The following is a 21,246-nucleotide window of genomic DNA, read 5'->3' as shown; positions in this document are numbered from 1 at the left end:
ACGATGGAGACAAATGTTAATATTCAATCTATTGACACAACAGGCAATGATGAGCTATTGATAATTACTGTGCTCCGTGTTCAAAAAAGAGCGGTAATTAAAGAAGGTTCTAAATTCTGCGAAAGATTTTGTGGAACGTATATTTGTTTACAGTGTGTGTGGAAGATCATTGTAAATTTTCATCTATGGAATCTCACCAGATTTTGGACGACGCAAAAATCGTGGATCAGAAAAAGTAGGAAAACAAATCCGGAACAGAACTTTGTTGTGACAAACATCATGGGCGGTTTTGTTAACAAATACTGCAAGGACCACGATAAGTTTGCTGTGGGGCATGTGTTTCTGGCAACCATAGGTAAAACAACAATTATTTTTTTTACACTATTATCCTGATAATTATGTTTTCTTATTTTCCGATGCTAAACCCAAATATAAAGTGTGTAATACCCAGATACCGTGACAGCTGCATGATAGGTCTCGACCATTAATGTTTACAATTTCCAATTTACGATATTACATGGGATTTTCATTTTCTAATTACTGAGTTTTAACATATTTATATAGCTCGATTATAAAAAAAAGTCTGCTTCCTGGATCTACCAATGTATAGCTTATATAGATTGATAAAAAAGAAATATGATAATGATCCAAGTCGGTCTCGAACCTAGGACCCCTTGGTCACTGTAATGAGAAGCTGACCGCCGACGAACCACTAGGCAACCTATCTTTTTGAATAATGTATTCTAGAATTCATAACCTACATTATATAAGTGTAAGTAGGTACGGTGGCACAAAGGTGACATGTGTGTGTTTTTATTTATCTCGTGCGCACGAGATATTATGCCTGTGGTCATAAGTTACTAAGTCGTGGGCCACGAGATAGCTAAGTCGTGGCCACGAAGGATACTATGTCCGTACCACGAGTTTACTAAAAAGTCGTGGCCATGAGATAGCTAAGTCATGGTCACGAAATAAGTTATGTCGTGTCCACGAGTTACTAAGTTGTGGCCACGCGATACTATGTCGTGGCCACGAGTTACTTAGTCGTGGCGTCACTGTGACCCTGATTTTTGACCCAATGACCTCGAAATTATTAGATGTCATCTTCTGATCAGATGCAATGATCTTTCTGGGTTATATAAACCGTGGCTTGTCCCTTCTAAATTATTCATCCGACAGGTAAGGATTTTACATGAAGTGTCATGTTTACCTTGACCCTAAACATTGTTATAGGCTATCTACTGTCCATGGACAATGCCCCAATCCAAATAAAATAAACCAGGACATATTCCTTCTTATTTTATCGTATTAACAAGGCAAACAGGCCGTAGTACGTAAAAACTGACCAATTCGATCACAAAATTGTCCCAACAAATTTTATTGTCTGATGGGCATTGGAATGTGACTTTCTAATATGATCCTAAAGACAAGTTCAAAGTGAATATCTTCAGTATTTCAAAGATTATGGTGCATGTAAAAGTAAGTTGTTAAGTTTTTAAAAAATCATGATATATATAGTGTGTTCTGATTGGTTAATTATCTCGTGCACACAAAATAGTTATCTTGTGGCCACGACTTAGTAACTCGTGACCACGACATAGTATCTCATGCCTACGACTTAATTATCTCGTGGCCACGACAGACATAGTATCTCGTGGCCACGAGTTAGCTATCTCGTGGCCACGACTTAGTAACTTGTGGCCACGACATAGCATCTCGTGGCCACGACTTACTAACTCGTGGCAACTACATAGTATCTCGTGGCCACGACCTAGCTATCTCGTGGCCACAACTTACTAACTCGTGCGCACGAGATAAATAAAAAACACACACATGTCACCTTTCTGCCACCGTAAGGAGGTCTATATATGAAAAATATCAAACAATAGACAAAGAAAATGAATCATGAATAAAAGATGTCCAAAATTTAATCTAAAATATCATTCACGTCAAAATCTAATCTGGTCTGCCATACTTCTTGACAATATTTCGACCTTTCCGTCAGTCTTCGGATAAGGACCTCGCAAGCGATACATCCTCAATAACCTCGTGAGTGTAATCTTCGATAATGTAACACGAAGTATATAGTTATATAGTTGAAATCAAAAGGAAAATTAAGTCTGTTTCAGTTCAATAATGATTTAAAAATTTAATTACTATTTGTTTACATGTCTATAGTTAGATCGAAATACCGCATCCGTTCTGTTTATTCATCGAGGTTCCGAAGACTGACGGAAAGGGCCAAAAATTTGCGATTAAAGGACCTCGAAATACACAGAACGGATACGGTATATATGTAAACAAATAGTAATTAAATGCTTGGACTTGTTGACAAGTTCTTTTCCAATATTTCAAGTAAGTCCAACTATGATATGTGAATTCATAGATACAAGAGCAAACATATTCATAATTATGATTGTAGAAAACGAAAGTTTAAAAAGTCAATCTGTTGATATTAAATCAGAATTTATTTAAAATTGTACACCAGTGGGCATATTTAAATGAAAAAAATGGTTGTCACACATATTTTTATTCATAATTGTACCGAAACAGACTTTATCTTCGTTTGGATTTCAAATATACACCCATGTTTACACTCTCTGTTTCTGTTAACATCTGAAACTTCATGTACTTTTCAATCCGTATTATCTCCGAGGTCATTACAAATAATAACAGAGGACGTTCCGATTGACGTTTACATTTCGAATCTCTTTTAAGGTCGTGTGTTAATATAATGGAAATAGAAGAGGCTGTGAAAAACGCTGATGTAAAAGAACAAAAAGAAGCTAACGAATGTATAGACAAAGGTACTGAGTCTTAAATCATTGATTTTCCGTACAAGGTTTGCGTCGATCTGATTAAAATCAGCTTCGCTAAGACAGATAAGATTTGAACTTGAGTCGGATTGAAAATTTTATGTTTCTAGATAAGATATTACATTATTTTTAGCTCGACTATTCGAAGAATATGAGAGCTATTGTAGTCGCCCCGGCGTCGGCGTCGGCGTCAGCGTCCGCGTCGGCGTCTGCGTTGGTTAAAGTTTTTTGTAAAGTCAAATATCTCAATTATTACTTGAGATATTCAATTGAAACTTACAATACTTATTTATAGTAACAAGGTACATTAGATTGACAAGTTGGATAACTCTGCCTACAATATTGACAGAATTATGCCCCTTTTTAACTTAGAAATTTTGGTTAAAGTTTTTTATAAAGTCAAATATCTCAATTATTGCTTGAGATATTCAATTGAAACTTACAATACTTATTTATAGTAACAAGATACATCAGATTGACAAGTTGGATAACTCTGCCTACAATATTGACAGAATTATGCCCCTTTTTAACTTAGAAATTTTGGTTAAAGTTTTTTATAAAGTCAAATATCTCAATTATTGCTTGAGATATTCAATTGAAACTTACCATACTTATTTATAGTAACAATGTACATCAGATTGACAAGTTGGATAACTCTGCCTACAATATTGAAAGAATAATGCCCCTTTGGAACTTAGAAATTTTGGTTAAAGTTTTTTTGTAAAGTCAAATATCTCAATTATTGCTTGAGATATTCAATTGAAATTTAAAACACTTTTTTATAGTAACAATGTACATCAGTTTGCAAAATTGCATAACTCTGCCTGCAATATTTGCAGAATTATTTGCCCCTTTGAAACTTAGAAATTTTGGTTATAGGTTCAAGTCTTCAAAAATATTTACTTGAAACTTTACACGTGCACTTAGGGTCATAATTGGAGGGTCATAATTGTATGTCACTGACCAAGTTCCATAACTCTATCTTGCATTAAGTCTGATTCATATCCCCTTTTCTACTTAGTCTCCTCGTTAATGTTTACATGCAAGTTTTACATATCTCAATAACTATTAAAGATATTTATTTAAAATTTCACATATGCATTTAGGGTCATAATTGTAGGTCACTGACAAAGATCCATTATGCTATCTTGCATTTAGGCTGATTTTTCTCCCCTTTTTCAACTTAGAAATTCAAGGTAAAGATTTGCTTGTAAGCTGTTATCTCAATAACTACTGAAGGGTTTGTGCCTTTTTTGGGACAATTTAATGCATTCATAATAATAAAGCAGTGATTTACTTGATAAAACATCTTAATAACAAGCCTTTGTACCTTTTCTGTCAAATTTATGTATTCATAGGTAATTAGTATTATTATACTCAATAAAACACCCTTGTGACATTACCTTCCGAATAGTCAAGCCAATACTGTATAATTAGACTCTCTCTAAGGCCTATTGCATGAATTTATAAAAAAATTTGCCCTTTTGTGAACTTAAAAAATTTAACATTATCAAGGCTCTTTTACTATCAAGCACTTAGAATAGTCGAGCGTGCTGTCCTACTGACAGCTCTTGTTATTGTTAATAATACATTGCATTGTTTATGATTCATATGATGTATTTATATAGTAAATTGTGTCAGAATGATTATCTTGCAATGTTATCTGAATACAGTAAAACCCTTAATTAAGACCACCATCGGGACTGGACCAAAGTGGTCTTAATTGCGGGGTGGTCTTAATTGTAAATATTCTTATCAACATCTGATGGGAAAAAAGGAATTTAATATCAAATTCTATTTGGTCTGATTTCAATGAGGTACATAATTCACCAATCAAATTAGAAATTAATTCTTAGCATAATCAATGTGCCTAATGCAACATTAAACCACTCTTAAATTTACTTTCTCACCTAATTTCATATAATATCCCTATAATATAAGGTGTTTTTGACACCTTGCGAAATTAAGTGTTATTCCTAAGAGCATTCAAGCAGATAATAACAACATTTAAGATCTAGGTAGGTGTTGACTTTAAATCAGAGGTCTCAATAGTGGGGTGAAATAAAGAACAAAACAAAGAATTGGGACTGAATTTGGTGGTCTTAAAAGTGGATAAACGTGGTGGTCTTAATTCTGGATCATGTTACCATTGACATAAGAACAGAAAATTCCGTACTTTTAAAAAATGGTCTTAATAGTGGGGCGGTCTTAATTCCGAGGTGGTCTTATGTAGGGATTCTATTGTACATGTATTTGAGAAGAATGGTGAAAAATGAAAAGGATTGCTATAACAAACTTGCAAGCATGCTAGAAATTGAGGATATGTATATAGAAATTAAACTATTGAGAACGTTGTTCTGCAGCGATATAACAAGTTGAATATTCTATAGATAATGAGATTTATAACACAAGTTTATTTAAAAATATATCGTTCCCACTTTATTGTTTTTGTGCAAAGTAACAAGAGAATTGAGCTGATGTATAAAGAAACTATTACTATGGTGACTTCAATAACAGTCGTTTATCAACTGTGAATATGATTATGACCAAAACTTACGTTTTATTCTTATAAGTTGAAAATATTTTTTTCAGTCAATTCATTTGATCTTTACATACATTGTATATTGTTATATATGTTTTGTTGTTGTTGATAATTTGTATCATTATTATGATATTCTACAATATACATACAAATGGAATAAAATATATCCTTTCTTTTCTTTCTAAAAGTAATAGCAAAGATTATAGTGGAACAAGATGAAAGAGGGTTGCTTTTATCATCGATCAATCAGGAGGCATCTGTCATTCTAAAGGACATAGATAAGCACGAGGAAAGTATCATCAAAAGAATTAAAGATCTTGCAGAGGCGTCTCGAAAAGAAGTGGTTTCCAGACATGCTAAATTTGAAAAGCGTATAAAGGCTGATGTCAAGGAGTTAGAGTCGGTGTTGTCAGTATCTGAGGAAGTTTCAAAAATGTTAAATAACTCTGACTTGAGTGCTACACAGGCATTTGTCTGTGTGAGAAAAAGTAAAACGGTAGCTTCAAGCATTTCAGATACATTGGACGAAATGTCTAAAAGTCGCAGTCTTTCAATTGATTACTGCTTCAACAATGAGCGAATACAAAAGTTTGTGGGTATGAAGTCGCTGGGTTACTTCGAAGAAACTGCAAATATACCGTATAAGGCTAAAAAGCAAGGAATGATAAATGTAAAGTTGGAAAAAGATGGAGACTGCATCATTACTGATATTTGTTTACTTGAAAATGAATACATTGTCATTGCTGACTCGAAAAATAAAAAACTTAAAATGTTGAATGGAAATTATGAGATGAAAAATAATATTGCATTGGCGGGAAATCCTTCCTCGTTGTGTAATGTAGGGCCACTTGAAGTAGCAGTTGCTTTGAGGAATGAGGGAAAGGTTCAGTTTGTATCTTGCGATGGTACATTATCTTTAGGATTTTCATTTAGTACTTCTCAAAGATGTGCAGGACTGTACTTTGACACAAAACATGACGAATTGTACGTTTCCTGTGATAGCTGGGGACGATTTAGTACATCCAAGGTATGCGTGTTTACAAAAAGAGGTGTTCCCACCAGAACATTTGAAAAAGATGAGACTGGCAATATTTTATTTCTTTACCCCAAGAATATCACTATGGAGCCTATTACAGACACAGTATATATTGCAGATGAACGGAATGGAGTCATAGCTTTAAACAGAAATGGTAAACTTAAGTGGAAATACCAAGACCCTAAAGTACGTGATTTAGCAGGGATATGTATGTTACCGGGAAACCAAGTGCTAGTTACAGGCTGTTCATCCAAAAATTTAGTTCAAGTTGGAGATGACGGGAAGAAAATACGTGAGCTACTTGGTGCTTCAGAAAAACTGCCTATTCCATATACTGTGGTCTGTGATAAAAGGAATTCGAAAATTATAGTAGGAGGCGCTTCCAATGAAATACTCATGTATACAATATGGAGGGAGAAACACATCTAATGCATAGGTAAAAGTAATTTTTAAAGTTGATATTTTGTGAGCAAACTATGCATACTGTTTGAAAAGGTGTATAAAGCCGTGTATTAACAATTATAATACATGTACAGTGTGTAGATAAAAGATATTGCACAGACATTAAGAAATTTCTACACAATGGTTGAAGTTGTTGTTGTCTATTGCTTAAATTGAATAATATTGTTTGATTTGTGGTATTTATCATATTTATTTAAATATAATTATGTAACTTATCTAATTGAAATAACGTAAAACTGCAAAAAAAACATTGTTTCTGCATCAATGCATTTTATCAAGTGGCGGTCGAACCGGGAGATGCTCCCTGTATAAGTTTTGGACACAGAAGTAGTTTCTTGTTGATATCTCTTGTAGTTTAAGAATTATGTCCCGGACAAAGTTAAAAGCGTAAAAATGAAAACAATGGTAATAACTCAAAATTAAGGGATGGCAAAGTTACAGTTCTTATGCACTGTAATTCTACTCAATTAGATCTATCTACCTAAAGTTTCTTGTTGATACCTTTTGTAGTTTCAGAGTCATGTCACGAACATATGGACGGACAAAGCGGCGACTATATGATCTCCTTTCGGGGAGCATAAAGTGAGTTTTAACGTTTAAGGAAAAGCTTACAGTTAATTAGAAAACATCATAATTGTGAAGTATTTGCAGAAGCATCTATATTCTTGTCCTCGTAACTTACCGAAAACCAAATATGAAAATAAGTAGACGTAAATGATGCCATACTCATAAAAATCAATCTCTTTATCCATGGAACAAATCGTTGGTGACAAACATGACACAGATGTTTTTTTTAGTTTATTCATCAGCTTCTCATAAAACTGTCAACAATAAAACAATACTCGTGGGCAATGAAAACAGAGTTGAAAATTGTAGACACGGTTTTGTTGGGTCTATTCGTTCATTTTTAGCTCGACTATTCGAATAATATGAGAGCTATTGTAGTCGCGTCGACGTCAGCGTCCGCGTCGGCGTCTGCGTTGGTTAAAGTTTTTTGTAAAGTCCAATAGCTAAATTATTGCTTGAGATATTCAATTGAAACTTACAATATTTATTTATAGTAACAAAGTACATCAGATTGACAAGTTGGATAACTCTGTCTACAATATTGACATAATTATGCCCCTTTGGAACTTTAAAATTTTTTCATGATAATAAAGCAGTGATTTACTTGATAAAACATCTTAATAACAAGCCTTTGTACCTTTTCTGTCAATTCATAGGTAATTAGTATAATTTTACTCAATAAAACACCCTTGTGATATTACCTTCCGAATAGTCAAGCCAATACTGTAGTATTAGACTCTCCCTAAGGCCTGTAACATGATTTTTTTTTAAAAATTAGCCCTTTTGTGAACTTAAAAAATTTAGCATTATCAAGGCTCTTTTACTATCGGGCATTTAGAATAGTCGAGCGTGCTATCCTACCAACAGCTCTTGTTATGTAATTCCTGTCAGTTCTGGTATATTACTTTATGGTGTTTTCCTGGCCCGTTCTCATTAGTTTAAAGTCCAACGTAAGGAAGAAAATGACACGCTATAAGCAGGGGTATATATTATCGGACATCTTTATTTGCAACCTTGTTGTTATACATGTAAACCCATGTACGATATATGCATTAAGACAAGTTGAAGTTGATGTTCTGATAACAAGAGATAGAGAATTTGTTATGATCACGTAATGTCACAAGATGTCTTAATCTAATAAGATATTATCATTTTTAAATTCACATGAAACACTTCTTTCAAGAATTTGCGACTTTGACAAGATATTGTAATATCATCAAGACATCTTTATTTTATACAATTAAGTTTTTTGACAACTGGACAGAATTTGATTTGATATGGAACTTTTGACTGTCTAATTGATACATTGGATACAACGATGATTTATATTGGGAAACATGGTGCAAATACGTGTAGTTCATCGATTACATTTGTTTTAAGATTAAATCATACTAGTAATTTCTTATATTATCTGCAAAGTATATAAACAACAAAATAGTCAATATAAAACACTTCTTTTATGTAATTGTGTAACGAAATGGCGATAAAAACACTCAAAACTCACGAAGTGAACACTCTACCACTATGCTTTTACGCTGAATGGATAAAATATAAATAATTGTTTAGTTGGTAAAAAATTTAGGTGATGAATACATGAAAAATGCTTTTAGAAACCCATATTTGTCAATATTGATTTAAGGAACAGCGAATTCGAGCTGTAAATCCTGTGAAAATAATAATCAAACAAAACAAGAGGCCATGATGACCCTAATATCGGTCATCTGAATAATGTTCATGTGAAGGAACAAATAATATTGTTAACAATAATCGAAAGCAGAACTATAGAATATAGTTTAAATCTTTAATTGATAACATACAGTTCATATATTGTGTAGTGCACGTGTAAAAACATCACTGGTTGCTATTGCTGATGGAAAACAATAGTTTAATACTAAAAAAAGTCACTGGTTGCTATACAATATTCATGTAAATTGTTTCCTTTGAAGTTAGTGCCTGTTATGAAATTCAATGGTAAATAGAAAGTTAATGTTTTCTCAGGAATATGAAATCATTTGTTACTATATATGGAAGTCAATGGTTGTCATGGAAAGCAAACAGTTGCTATGGGAGTCATCGGTTACTATGAGGGTCACATATTGCTATTTGAAAACACTGTTTGCTATGGAAGTCAATGATTGCTGAAGAAAGTCACTGGTTGCTATGGAAGTATATGGTTCCTATGTAAATTCAATGGTGGCTATGGAAAATCAATGGTTGCTTTTGCAAATCACTGGATGCTATGGAAAGTCACTGGTCGCTATGGAAGTCAATATGGAAGTCATTGGTTTCTTTGAAAAATCACTGGTTGCTATGGAAGTCATCGGTTGCTATGAAAAGTAATTGGTAACTTTGGAAAGTCACTTATTGGTATTAAAAGTTAGTGGTTGATATGAAAGTCAATGATTGATATGGAAAGTAAATGGTTGCAATATTGATCACTGATGGAAAGTCAATGGTTCCAACGGAAAGGCACCGATTGGTATTGAAAGTCAATTGTTGCTGCGGAAAGTAAATGGTTGCAATATTGGCCACTGGCTGCTATGGGAAGTCAAGTGTTTCGCTTCAGAAGTAAATGTTTGCTAGGGCAAGTTACTAGATGCTATGGAAAGTCATTGTGTGCTAAAGAAGGCGAGATTGCTATGGAAAGTTAATGGTTGCCCAGCAAACACATGACGTTAAAATAACGTCGGATTAATGTTAGATTTTGGTCACGACGTCGGCGACCAAAATACGACGTAAATCTGACGTTAAAATACCGATGTCTAATAGACGTTTCTTTTTGACGTCGTACTAACGTCAGGTTATGGTCGGTGTCCTGACGGTAGGTAAAAAAAAAAAAAAAACATAATCCTTATTCGCTGTTGTAATCATTTAAACTTTTTTTCAAATGTTATTTGGATTACAAATGAAGTTTTCTTATATAAATACAGACCAAGATCGCGGCGCTGCAACCTAATAAAACATATAGGTGGCGCTGTATATACGCAAGTTACATGTGTTATTGTTATGAAATCTATTTATAGCCACAGATCTGTTTACAAGTTCCAATCATTTAACGTTGTAATATTATCATTTGTGGTACATTATATGTATCAAAATTACGAGTTTTTTTTAATAGTGCTTTAACATTTAATCATAGTGACAGAAAAGGGAAAGAAAACATAATTAACCTTTAATTCGAATCTAAAGTCACGTGGATCACACCGTATTACCGGCGGCAGTGATGGCAGATCACTGCAGTGATGGCAGATATCTGAAAATTACCGATCGGTACAGGTAGGTTATAAATTTGGTTGGTTTAATTATATTACACAAATACGGCCCATATCATTGCTATAAAACTATTGTCCATTGAATGGAGATACTGTAAGGTAATTTTGGACTCGTTTTTTCCTGTTTTCAGACTATTTTGAGCAGGTTAAAAGTGAAAGCATTGGAAAAAATCCGTGAAAATGTCTGTTTTCTGTTCAAAATATCTTCAAGTTTTAAGTAAATGGCAGGATTTCCTGTTATCAATATAGACGTTCATCCATTGGGGTCACGCAAGCCAAATATCTACCCCGTGAGTCTTTTCTTGAAAGTTTTTACAGACGCTCAATCTTGTCCGGTCGAAGAAAAAATGCTGCCGTTGTAGGCAGATACATATTATAAATGCTGCCGTCGATGGCAGAAATACCATGAAAGTGGCTAACATTCTGACAGAAAATCAAGTTCAATCTTTTATCAATTCCTCTTTTCTTTGCGTCCTTTTAGTCGGAATTGAGACGTTAAACTATCATTTCTAATATTTTTCTCAAGATAGAAAAGTTATTAATGCGGTGTATGCATCGAAAAAAGCTTTTAAGCAACATGCAGTTACAATACAAAAAGTGACGACAAAATTTCACTATAAATAGAGAAATGAACATGAAAAACTTCATTTTTCTATATTCATGCATGTGCGCTTGATCTGTTCATATGAATTGAAAGGTCAAAAAAGAGAAAAAAAATATAACAAATCAAAAAATTCTAGTTTTTTTCCTATAAATACAGGATTTATTTTCATCTTGTGATATGAATCATCGAAAGGTTCATCTTTATAAGTTGTCATGGTTACAACTAAAATGAATGAAAAAATATATAGTTAAATGGGAGCGCGTGATGTTTAGAACTGTTTGTTTATAGTTTAGCATAGAAAATGTAAATCAAAGGCAAACTACAACGCTATTACACACATGAAAATTTTAAGAAATGAACGTTGTCGTGTTTTTTCAAGAACTTGATAATATAGGAAAATATTTGAACTGTCAATAATATTATTTTTCCATTTTACATTAACATACATTGTTTTATGATACACTGATGCCAGTTGCGAGGTTAATAGTCTCCCTTTATTACATCAATTTAATAATTTATTATCTGCGCCGATTAAGTAAATTTCAGCCTTTATTTGTCATAAAGCGATGAACATTATTACCTCGAGAAAATAATGTCATATGCTAGCAAATGAATATCCACTTACAGAAGTTACTTGCTGTAATATGCAATTGGCGTTATGTCTTAAAAAGGGAGTGCGCTGCTAAACTTAAGACACATATAGTATTGTATGCATGTAACTGACAGACACAACAGATCAAGCACACATGCATGAATATAGAAAAATGAAGTTTTTCATGTTCATTTCTCTATTTATAGTGAAATTTTGTGGTACTAAATCATAACTTTTTTGTATTGTAACTGCATGTTGCTAATAAGCTTTTTTTTCGATGCACATACCGCATTAATGAAAAAAATCAAAAAAATCTACAAAACAGCAATTTTTTCTTCAAAATTATATGTGAGGCCATGTTTTAACATGGAAAAACGCGTTTTTGGGGTAATTTCGTTTTTCTTTATCAGTTTCTGTTAAACCCATTACCAGATATATACGCCTTTCTACGCCTTTTTCACCCCCCCCCCTCCTTTTTTGCTTTTGCTTTCAAAGAAAACTTTGGACTTGTGGGAGGCTAAAAATGGCCCCAGGTCGATCATAAGGTAACGTGTAACCAATGCTGAAAAGCCTTTGACTCTATCTCAATCCATTGAGAAGTGGCAGCACTTTGAAATCAATTTTGATGGAAAAAATCAACGCAAAATAGTGATTTTTGGCAATTTTGAGATGTCCCCTAGTTGCTATGGTAACAGGAAATTTCAGACTGAACATGTTGTTACAAAGGCAATGGTCCAGTCAACATTTGTGCCAAGTTTGATTAGTATTGAAGCAGTTTTTATAGTTTTATAGCAACTTGAACTTGTAACTGGAGACCTTTCAATGAAAACAGCCATTTTTCACAAGATGCTCATGGGGTAATGGGTAATAACTTTTCTATCTTGAGAAAATATTAGAAATGATAGTTTAACGTCTCAATTCCGACTAAAAGGACGCAAAGAAAAGAGGAATTGATAAAAGATTGAACTTGATTTTCTGTCAGAATGTTAGCCACTTTCATGGTATTTCTGCCATCGACGGCAGCATTTATAATATGTATCTGCCTACAACGGCAGCATTTTTTCTTCGACCGGACAAAATTAAGCGTCTGTAAAACTTTCAAGAAAAGACTCACGGGGTAGATATTTGGCTTGCGTGACCCCAATGGATGAACGTCTATATTGATAACAGGAAATCCTGCCATTTACTTAAAACTTGAGATATTTTGAACAGAAAACAGACATTTTCAAGGATTTTTCTAAGGCTTTCACTTTTAACCTGCTCAAAATAGTCTGAAAACAGGATAAAACGAGTCCAAAATTACCTTACAGTATCTCCATTCAATGGACAATAGTTTAATAGCAATGAAATGGGCCGTATTTGTGTAATATAATAAAACCAATCAAATTTATAACCTACCTGTACCGATCGGTAATTTCCAGATATCTGCCATCACTACAGTGATCTGCCATCACTGCCGCCGGTAATACGGTGTGTGGATGGAAATTCAAATTCGTAGGCGTTACGTTTTGGCTGTCGGTCAGGAATCGGGATGCATTGATAAGTGAATATTACAGATTTTCTTGAACAAAAAGGTCAGTTCAATTTATTTAGATTTATTTCTACTTTGTATTTGATAAATAATTGCATGATTGCAAGCACTCTTAAATTTAATTATCATTATTTGAACAGCTGAAGTAAAATGTCACACAAATTCGCGATAATGTCTAATAATAAATCTTTTTAAAATTGACATGTTTTAACTCTGCTTGTGAAGAGTTTATAATATGCCTTTCAGTACTACCAAAGACAATGCTTAGTTTTCATATTTTTCTTAAACTGTGATGTTTTTGTCAGTTACAATCTGAGAATTGAGAATGAATTTATACAATTTCGAGCATTTCGGACCAAGACGTTTCGGTCCTAAATAACGCAAGACGTTTTGGTTCCAGACATTTCGGCATTAAATCTTTAATTTAAAACTATGAAATATTTAAGACTTGCGTAACGGTTCTATTTCAAACGTAGAATATATACATAAGTTAGAATATAATTTTCTTTTCAGGTAGTTAAAGTGTTGGACATGCTCTCAAAGGTCGGAGGGACGGAAACACGTGAATATTTAAAAAGAAACATATGAAAGTAAGATTTTTGTAAATTCTATTACATACTTTAATCCGTACTAAACTGGAGTTTAAAAGCGGCTTTTTAAATGTTCAGTATTTATGTTTACTTTTAATTTTTGTTAAAACTCTCTTATAAAAAGTTGGCAAAATTGTTCATTAAGTTAAGATAACCATGAAAACATTTTTGCTTGTTATTTTTACATGTTTCATAAATTTCTTTTTTTTTTTCAGTGAAAATGATGTCACACACACTATTGGGCGCTACAAACGCTACATATCCTCCGGACAGACGAGGTGTGCTGAAAGAATGTCATATCTTAAAGCATCACACCTCAAATTCGTGCTAATTCTCATGGATATCTAAAAGTATAACTTTGTGAAGTAACTAAAAGGCAGCAATTTATACATTACTGACAATTATCAAAGGAGGTCAAAATATGCGAAATGGCACTAAATGTTTTAGAAATGCTGTAGAAATATAGTTAAAGTACTGAAAATCTGTCATAAATTGCTTGAAACATTATTATCAGAATCTTTTAACTTTTCTTAAAATTATAATATTTTCATTGTTTTATTTGATAAGGCAAACTTTGATAGAAATGTGCATACATTGTTTTGTTCTTTAATATTTGTACATGTTTTCTTAGTTTCATTTATGTCATTGTTTTTGTAATACTTTTTGTTTTGTAATTAACTTATTTTATGTTTTATTTTGTTTTATTTATGAAAATTATTTAACCTTGCAGAATTTACTAAAATTGTATGTATCAGCTTAAAATTGCAACTTTTATCTTAAATTAAAAAAGCATGAAACATATTTTTGCTTTAAGTTTTCTGTTATACATTTCATTTGAGGGAAAGTTACTTAATAGAATGAGTTACATTAAATTAGATCAAATCAGGATAAGCCAGAAAATATTTATGACGTGGTGAAACAAAAAGGATTAGGGGAATGATAAGATGAAGGTCAGAAAATGATCAGATTTAGGGCAGAAAAGGGTTAATATTTAGGTCGGAAAATGGTCAGATTGAGGTCGGAAAATGGTTAGAAACTGGTTACATTTAGGTCGGAAAATGGTCAGATTGAGGTCGGAAAATGGTCAGATTGAGGTCGGAAAATGGTTAGATAATGGTCAGATTTTGGTCAGAAAAAAGGTTAAATAATGGTTAGATTCTGACGTCTACCTGACGTCAGATTATTACGTCAAAAAAACTTTCAAATCCAACCGTTTTTCCGACCGTCATCCGACGTCAGAACCTGACTTAAATCTGACGTCAGTATGACGTCTTGTGTTTGCTGGGTGCTATATGAGTCAGAAGACAATGGTTGCTATGGCAGGATGCTATGGAAAGTCATTGGGTGCTTAAGAAGTCTATGGTTGCCATCAAGTCACTGGTTGCTATGGAAGTATCAATGGTTGCTATGCAAATTCACTTGTTGCTATAGATTCCTATGGAAAGTCATTGTTTTATATGGAAGTCAATGGTTGCTATGGAAAGTCTATGGATGCAAATTGGTCACTTGTTGCTATGGCAATTCACTGGAGGATGCAATGGAAAGTCATTGGGTGCTTAAGAAGTTTATGGTTGGTATGGAAAGTAAATGATTGCTATGTAAATCACTAGTTGTTATGGAAAGTCTATGGTTGCCATGGAAAGTCATCGGTTGCTATGGAAAGTTATCGGTTGCTTTGGAAGTCAATGCTTGATATGGAAGTCAATTGTTGCAATATTGGTCAATGGTTTCTGTGACAGGTCACTGAATGCTATGGAAATGTCATTGGGTGCGTATCACGTTGGGGGCAGGATCTGACATCAAAGCGTCTATGTCAGTGATCAGAGGGATTAATAACAAGGGCCATCAGTGATGACATTGTGCCGTCTCATTAATTATAGCCATAACTCGGCAAAAATCATTCAACCTGTGTAATATGCGCAGGAATTTGAACTATCGATCAATCCTTTAAAGTTTCATTGAAATTGCATAAGTGGTATAACAGGATTAGTCTGGACAGAAAGGGCGAAAACTCAATGAACCGAAAAAAGTTGATGAGATGCATTACTAGACATGGTATTGATCATTTCCCTTAAGTTTTGATGAAATTGCATAAGAAGTTTCTGAGGACTAGTCCAAACAAACTTCTGTGTACCTGGCAACACAAAAAACACCTTTTTATTCAATGGCGATTTCTCAGCCAAAAATCATTACCTACCAGTCAATTATGTAAAGCTTCATTGAAATTGCATTAATGGTATATGAGGAGTAGTCCGGACAAACTTTATAAACACCATTTTCATTCAAGGGCCATAAGTTGGTCAAAGAAGAGGTCCATATGTGCATAATATAAAACATTAGCAACAAAATTATGCATCACTTTCATAAAGCAATCTACAATTTATTCTATTGTGTATCATTCTGTAATAAAGACATCATTATCCGAAATAGACGCATTTTCACGAGACGAGCTTGAATAACATAGTCTCCATATAGAAAAGGAAAAATGACATTCTGCTTACGAAAGGTTTTGAAAATACGTAGATATGGTGGGAAGGCCTTGCTTATTTTGATTTGTTGACGTCATGTGTACTGCAATCATTCCCTTTTTATGCCGTCATGCATTAATTACTTAACTAATTATTCACTCGACTGCTTAATAGGGGAGTATTGTGAAACGTGTTCGAATTTGTTATGACGCTGTAAGAAAGTTAGTGATAAACTTTTTGAAAAAGATCAAAGAAACTTTGCATATTTATTTTCCACATCAAGGAACGTCCTTGCATAATATTTACATGGTTCACTTCATGCCCATAGTCGCAATTATGGGTCAATGTCTATTTGACTTATTTTATGCAGCTCTGAAACTGATATAAATTTAAAAGTCTATCTTTTGGCATGCCTTTAAAATGCTGATGAAACGGCGGTAAGCGTAAAACTGGCACGTCCTAATTATTTACAGCAATGTTTTTCTGTGTCTTTGGTTATCCAACCAATCAGGAACACCATAAATACTTCTGATCGGCTCATATATATGGTGTTGATATACAATATCGGTCATTGACACGTTACATAAAAAGTAACCGAGGTTCCGAGTGGGGAATTAAATTTATGAAGAGAAAAGTAAAAATTGAAATTTTATGTTTATTTAAATTCTCATTTCTGTTTATCATGCGATAAAACAGTTATAATATATCAAACTCGACTGTCATGTAGAAATATCATGACCTGGGGCGGCATCTCGGGTTTTCCTAACAGCCAATGTTCTCGGTCCACATTCTGTAATGAAAAGCCTTCGATGTCGCACCAGGCCATGATTTTTCCACATAACAGTCTGTCGCTTTAACTATAACTTGTAGAATATAAGTGATAGATATAAATCAATCCTGTAAAGTTTCCTTGAAATGGCATACGTGGTATAAGAGGAGTAGTCCAGACAAACTTTAAAAGAAAATAATTAAAGGGCCATATAACTCTGGCAAAATTCATTAAAACATAAAATGCCGATGATTTGCACAACTAGACTTCATTCCTGTAAAGTTGTGATAAAATTGCACCAGCAGTTTATGAGAAGTAGTCCGTACAAGCTTTTGTGTATCTGGCAACACACAAAAACACATCCTTTATAATTAAAGGGCCATAATTCGGCCTAAAATCATTCAACCAGAAACCCATGCAATATGCGCAAGAACTTGAGCTTCAGATCAATCTGGTTAAGATTCATTTAAATTGCATAAGTGGTATAAGAGGAGTAGTCCGGACAAATAGAAATTATTAAAGGGCCATAACTCGGACAAAAATAATTGAACCGACACAAAAAACAACCACCTAGCTAATATTGCAAACAATTATAGGGGAATCACGCTACTAAGTTGTCGGCAGGAATAATAAATGAGAGAATGTCAGTATGGACCAAAAATAATGCGGTCACTGTACTACCGATGCCGTTTTCGTTTTATCTACTATCATAAAAAAGACTAGTATACTTCAAAAAATAAAAAAAGATGCTTTTGTTGACAATCAGAAATGCTTTTACACTATATATAGAAACGGTCTCTGGTATGAAGGTCGATGTATAGTAACGTACAATCTTAACACCCAAACTCCCGTGGAGCTAACTTCGCCATTACTATTTTGCCATTTCATGAATGACCTTGAAGTATGCCTACAGGAAAATATAGACTGTAAATTAATTTTAGCCCATTATCAAATCTTAATGTTTTTCCCAGACGCTAATTTGAATATTTACCGTCTAGTTTAAATTTTCCCTATGTTCCCCTTTGTTTCCCCCAATGCGCTGAAAAACCCCCGTTAAAGTTCGTATATTTTTTAAAACCTATTACTTATCCATTAAAAGTATTAAAAGGGCAACCAATGAGGTTTACAAGGAATAATTTATCAGATTAATGTTCTGTATTTGGTGAACGTTTAGACATATAATCAAATCGTGTGAAAATTTTCAGATCTCTCCGGGGTTTTTTTTCAGAATATTTTTTTTCAATTGTAAACATATGACCTAAAAGTGACAAGAAAAGTTTCAATTTATTTCTGAGTATATTTCTTAATTATCTTTTGCAATGCTTAATGTTGTTGTAAGTGACCAAGCTGAGATATATACATTAAAGTGTTTTATATTGCCTATTTTGTTGTTTGTATTGTCAGAGACATAGATAACATCTGTCTCCATCTTTTGTATTCTTTGCTGATGAAGTAAGAAATTATTATAATGATTTCATCTTAAACGTTATTGAAAACAAATGTAATCGATGAACTTCAAGCCATTTTTTCTCAATATAAATAATTATTGTATCCAATATTATCAATTTAGACAGTCAAAAGTTCCATATCATATCAAATTCTGTCCAAATGTCCAAAATTCAATTGTATAAAATAAAGATGTCATTATCTTGATGATATATAGCAATATCTTGTCTGATTAGCCAATTCTTCAAAGGAGTGTTATATGTGAATCTAAAAAAATGATAATATATTCGTATTATCAGATTAAAGCCTCTTGTGACATTATGAGATTTCAACGACTTTCATATCACATTCTTTATCTTCATTATCAGAACATCAAAATCACTTTGTCTAATGTATATATACATGTCTATATAACATGGTTTAAAATATAAATGCCCGGTAACGTGGTGTACAGCGGGTCAATTCATTTCTTGTCTAGGCGGGTATAAAGCTCTGAATTCTCAGAGCGTATATTTATGCCAAGATAAACATAATAACTTATTGCATTTTGTACGATTTCTAGTCATAAGAAAATCTAAAGGTGAACTGTACTGCATTATATATACCGACTTTAATAGAGGCTCAATTACTATTTATTATTGCAAATGTCCGGTATCCCGACGTAGAGCGGGCAGATTGAAAGTAGGCCAGAAAAATTGATTAAGTAATAAAAGCGTATCAGATCTCGTACAACAACTGAAGACCCACGGGTATTTTATAAGAATCATAAGAAAGACTTTCAACACTGACGAATATACCCAAGAAAACCGAGTCTACAATTTTCAACTCTGCGTTTTCATTGCCCACGAGTATTTTCAACAACTGATTTGTTCCATGGATATAGAGATTAAACATCATTACGCCTGCATATTTTCTTATTTTATTTCGGTTAGTTACACAATAATAATAAAGAAGCGTTTGCAAAATATTCATAATTATTGATTTTTTTAAATTAATTGTTAGTGTTTTGTATATAGGCTTTATTTTAAATGTGTGAAGTATCTATTTCCTGAATAGCTCAGTAGGTGAACTCAGGACAGATAATTTCGATGTCGTAGGTTCGATGACTACTTATGCCACTATCATTTTTAATAATTTTGTTTATTTGATGTTTATATAATGTTTCATGTTCATTCAGCTTCTTTCAAGAAAGTTCTTTTCATGTTCATTCTTTAAGTAGTTTAGTTTTCTAGATTGTTCATTGATAGTGTATTATATGATGAATGTTTATACTTCGAGATGTGTGTGCTAATTTGATTTTATTACCCCTCACTTTTTTCGTAATGTTAATTTCCCATAGGCCTCTGGGAGTTATTCTTACTGTTACTGCAAGTGTACCACGTGACTAAGAATTTTGCTACTGTTACAAAAGGTAATTTGAAAGTTCTGTACGTTACATAGTATAGTACAGAACATGTGTCTTAACAATGGCGGGATTCACAAATGCGCAGTCATTTGTGCATAACGGTCACGTGGTATTAGGCTGTATTTGGCGGTAAAAACAGAGCGGGTTTTCATTCTAGGCTTGACTTCTGTCCTTTTCAAGGCGTAAATTTTATTAGGCTTTTATTTGAAAATGTTCTGACGACGACAGGATGGATGGAATGGAAGGGGGATTATTGAAAGACCCAAGGTGCAGTCAGCATTGAAAGAGGAATAATGAGCAGCTGTTGAAAAAATATTGAGGGCATGATAATAAGATAAGTGGGTTCCAATTCTTTCTTGTTCTGATATTCAAGAAAAACAAAACTTAAAAGGAAGAGTAATGACGAGCAATACAGACATAATGCTAAAGTAATGGCTAAATTAGAAGATGTTAGCACATCTTTGTCTTCACCAAGATATCGATAGAGCACGAGTTTCAGTTAATAGAAGGTAACATTTTTTCATTTCGTTCGTAACCAATTTTATAAATTTGCGTGGCCTGATCAGTGTAAGTCTAAAGGTATGCACTATGTAAACATAGTATGGGCTCGATGTAACAGTAAATGTGTATTGAATGCATGTATAAAAATATTTGCAAGTTATGTACAGTATAATTGAAATGCTTTATTTTTATTTAGCAAAAGACAGAAGTTAATTCAACTGGCTGATGGTTCTGAGCTGGGTTGGCGCCTTTCGTGGCGGAGTATGAGTCGAATCCAATTGCGTCTGGCAATGAAGACGAGAAGCGCATTTACAAAGCGGAGGCCAGGGCGAATAGGGAAGGCTAAGGCGGATAAGGTCAAGAAGGCCGAGAATAAGGAATTTGCCTTATCGTAGACGAGTCAACACGGGGGAACAGACGACTAGTCAGCCTCAGCGTTCTATGGGTTCTACAGGACAGACTCAGCGTACAGGAGCATGTTATACCTGCGGGGATTTTGGACACTGGAAGGCAGACTGTCAGCAAAACAGGCGTCCTAACAATAAGTTAAGTGTTTCTAATTGTCATATTTTTTGTGATGAAAAGTCGCAAGACTGTATGGTTGACAACGGACTTTCTGTTCCAGAGAGAGGGTATTATGTTAGA

General features: G+C 33.6%; 1 protein-coding gene and 1 long non-coding RNA gene across 3 annotated transcripts; both read left to right on the top strand.

Annotated features, from left to right (window-relative positions):
• The first annotated feature begins 286 nt into the window (after positions 1–286).
• On the top strand, positions 287–7,581 carry LOC132722910 (uncharacterized). Of its 2 annotated transcripts, XM_060707525.1 has the most exons (4): positions 287–355; positions 2,719–2,807; positions 5,547–6,830; positions 7,367–7,581. In XM_060707525.1, the coding sequence occupies exons 2-3, from the start codon at positions 2,735–2,737 to the stop codon at positions 6,821–6,823; spliced, it is 1,350 nt and encodes a 449-aa protein (XP_060563508.1). In that variant the 5' UTR covers positions 287–355; positions 2,719–2,734; the 3' UTR covers positions 6,824–6,830; positions 7,367–7,581. The 2 variants fall into 2 exon arrangements, with proteins under 2 accessions (XP_060563508.1, XP_060563507.1); XM_060707524.1 differs by lacking the exon at positions 7,367–7,581 and having other exon boundaries at positions 5,547–7,026.
• A 5,784-nt stretch (positions 7,582–13,365) lies between these two features.
• On the top strand, positions 13,366–15,306 carry LOC132722909 (uncharacterized). Its single transcript, XR_009624679.1, has 3 exons — positions 13,366–13,465; positions 13,936–14,012; positions 14,228–15,306. It is a non-coding gene; the product is annotated as an uncharacterized LOC132722909 (long non-coding RNA).
• The last annotated feature ends 5,940 nt before the right edge of the window (positions 15,307–21,246 follow it).

Source organism: Ruditapes philippinarum, unplaced genomic scaffold (genome assembly GCF_026571515.1).
Source record: "Ruditapes philippinarum isolate M1 unplaced genomic scaffold, ASM2657151v2 ctg12437_1_1_1_1, whole genome shotgun sequence".
Taxonomy (NCBI): domain Eukaryota; kingdom Metazoa; phylum Mollusca; class Bivalvia; order Venerida; family Veneridae; genus Ruditapes; species Ruditapes philippinarum.
The sequence above is the reverse complement of the archived record's forward strand: the minus strand, read 5'-3'. Positions and strand labels throughout refer to the sequence as shown.